At 47.9% G+C, this 2387-nt stretch overlaps 1 protein-coding gene across 1 annotated transcript in view; it reads left to right on the forward strand.

The window, feature by feature from the left end:
- irs4b (insulin receptor substrate 4b) overlaps positions 1-2387 on the forward strand; it is a 17758-nt gene that overhangs the window by 3865 nt on the left and 11506 nt on the right. Inside the window, 1 exon segment of the mRNA XM_032499464.1 lies at positions 1-611. This exon segment is cut by the window's left edge and continues 3 nt beyond it. Within this exon segment, the coding sequence (XP_032355355.1) occupies positions 1-611 (611 nt within the window).

Here is a 2387-nt window from a genome sequence, read left to right on the forward strand (position 1 = left end):
TGCCTCCCCCTCATCCATTTCTCCCCCTCTCCCTCCACCGAGCCCAGGGAGGGCGTCGACGCAACAGCTGGAGCCCAAGGTGGTTCGGGCCGACCCCCAAGGCAGGCGGAGACACAGCTCGGAGACATTCTCCTCCTCTAACTCAACTCCCTCCGGAGGAGGACTCGCCCCCTCATCGTCAGCCGCACACCCCGCAGCCCCCAACGACTCCTACCTAATGGAGGGTCAGGCTTCCAGATGGGCCAGCTCGGCGTCTTTTGATAGTACGTGGGTGTCCATGGAGGGTCTCTGGGATTTGCCGGCTCCCCATGCTCCAGTAAGAGCCATGGAAATGGGCGCAGGCTCCGGGACGCCAGCGTCGCCGTCGTCCTCCTCCTCGGGGGCTGGAGCCGGCAGAATGTGCAGGAACATGTCTGTGGGCTACCAGAACGGCCTGAACTACATCGCCTTGGAGCTGAGGGAGGACGGGAGCAACACGGGAGCCATGGTGTCCGGAGTTGGCAGCAACAACGGGAGCTCGGTGGCGGTGGGGACGGTGCCTCTGCCGGAGAACGGAGCCTACGCCAGTATAGACTTCACCAAATCTGATGGAGTCACCACAACAACCAAGGGTGAGTAAACACGTGTGTGTGTGTGTGTGTGTGTGTGTGTGTGTGTGTGTGTGTGTGTGTGTGTGTGTGTGTGTGGTGTGTGTGTGTGTGTGTGTGTGTGTGCCTGGTTGGGAAACTGCCGCTCAAAGCCGAGCTGCAAAAGAATAAGTTTTTTATTGTCAATTCATCTGCTGATTATTTTCTTAATTCATTGATTAGTGGCGTGGTCTGTAAAGTGGTGAGAAATGTCCATTTCCCGTGTTTCCCAAAGCCCAAGATGGCATCCTCAAATGTCTCGAATATATTCAATTTACTGTCACAGAGGAGCGACAAAACTAGAAAATATTCACATTTAAGAAGCTGGGATATGAGAATTTAAAAACAAAACACCTTAAACTGATTATTCGACTATCAAAATAGCTGGAATTATCCATTAATGTGATTGCTTAATGTTGTCTGTCTTCTGTGCCAGCCATTGGTTGAACTTAACATCCACTTTTCTACTTTCATAATCAATATTTGGAAGGAAAATAATCTTTGACTGGTTTTCTGGAGTGTACCCAGCAGCCAACCAGCTTTTTGCTGTGTGTGCGTGCGTGAGTATGAGCTTTTACATGTGAATAAAAGAGGGCAAGTGCTTGGGTTATTTTGGATTTCAGCGGAAAAAAAACAAAAAAACATCCCTTTGTGCTGCGTGCTATTATTAGTTGCGTTTTATCAATTTGCAGCGCCTCTAGTGAATCTATTTTGGATCAAGTCTCTGTGATCTTGACAGCGCTGCGTTCAGGCGCTTTTGAGCAGCATTGTCTTTGAAGGCATCTGTCCAGGGAGCTGAAGTCTCGGCACCAACATGCAGCACATCTGGAGGTCTGTGTGTGTGTGTGTGTGTGTGTGGTGTGTGTGTGGTGTGTGTGTGTGTGTGTGTGTGTGTGTGTGTGTGTGTGTGTGTGTGTGTGGTGTTGTGTGTGTGTGTGTGTGTGTGTGTTGGTGTTGTGTGTGTGTGTGTGTGTGTGTGTGTGTGTCTGCAAGCATACTGCTACACAATTAGCTCGCTGAATGAACGGAGGTTTATCTGAGGTCAAGTGTGGACTGAATCGCCCTAAAAAACAAAAAGGCCCTGACTTTCTGTCTTTGTAGCTGCTGGCGTCTCTCTGTGCCTGTCTGTGCACGTGCCGCTGTTTTCTTTGTGTCAGCATGTATGCAGAGTGTACTTAACGTGTGGGCGTAGACGGCCTTTTTGTCTGCTGGAAGGCTGTCACTTGAGAAACTTTTCTACATCTTTTGTGAAAATAAATGCATTTATACGAACCAGGGATGAGTGCAGTGCCAGCTGGAGCGGTTAGCATGATCACAAAACACACATAACGCCTCACAGTGCTTTAATTTAGTGGAGTGAACATAAATCAGCTAAATATCTCTCCAGTTTTTAGTTTTTTTTTTAGTTTTGTTTCACAGATTTCACAAATAATTTCATGTTTATTGTAATTACCTGAAAAACCGTAAGTACATTTCCTTGAATTTGGCTCTAGCTGTTCTGTAGCAAGCACTGCGACACCTTTGCAGCTTTAAAGTCCAGGTGTGTGTGTGTGTGTGTGTGTGTGTGTGTGTGTCTGTCTGTGTGCCAAGGTTAGGGCTACAATTAGCGTGTTAGACAGTGGGTACGGATCAAGAGAAAAGAGGATGTTTTTACTCTGTTTTCAGTCTTTCGCTTCCTCTTTGATAGTCTCCTTTTGCTATTTGACCCAGCTCTCTTTTATACTCTCTCCGTTTCCTTCGCTTCCCTCCCAAATTTGCCTG

The sequence above is a fragment of the Etheostoma spectabile genome, chromosome 19, assembly GCF_008692095.1.
Source record: "Etheostoma spectabile isolate EspeVRDwgs_2016 chromosome 19, UIUC_Espe_1.0, whole genome shotgun sequence".
In the NCBI taxonomy this organism is placed as follows: Eukaryota; Metazoa; Chordata; class Actinopteri; order Perciformes; family Percidae; genus Etheostoma; species Etheostoma spectabile.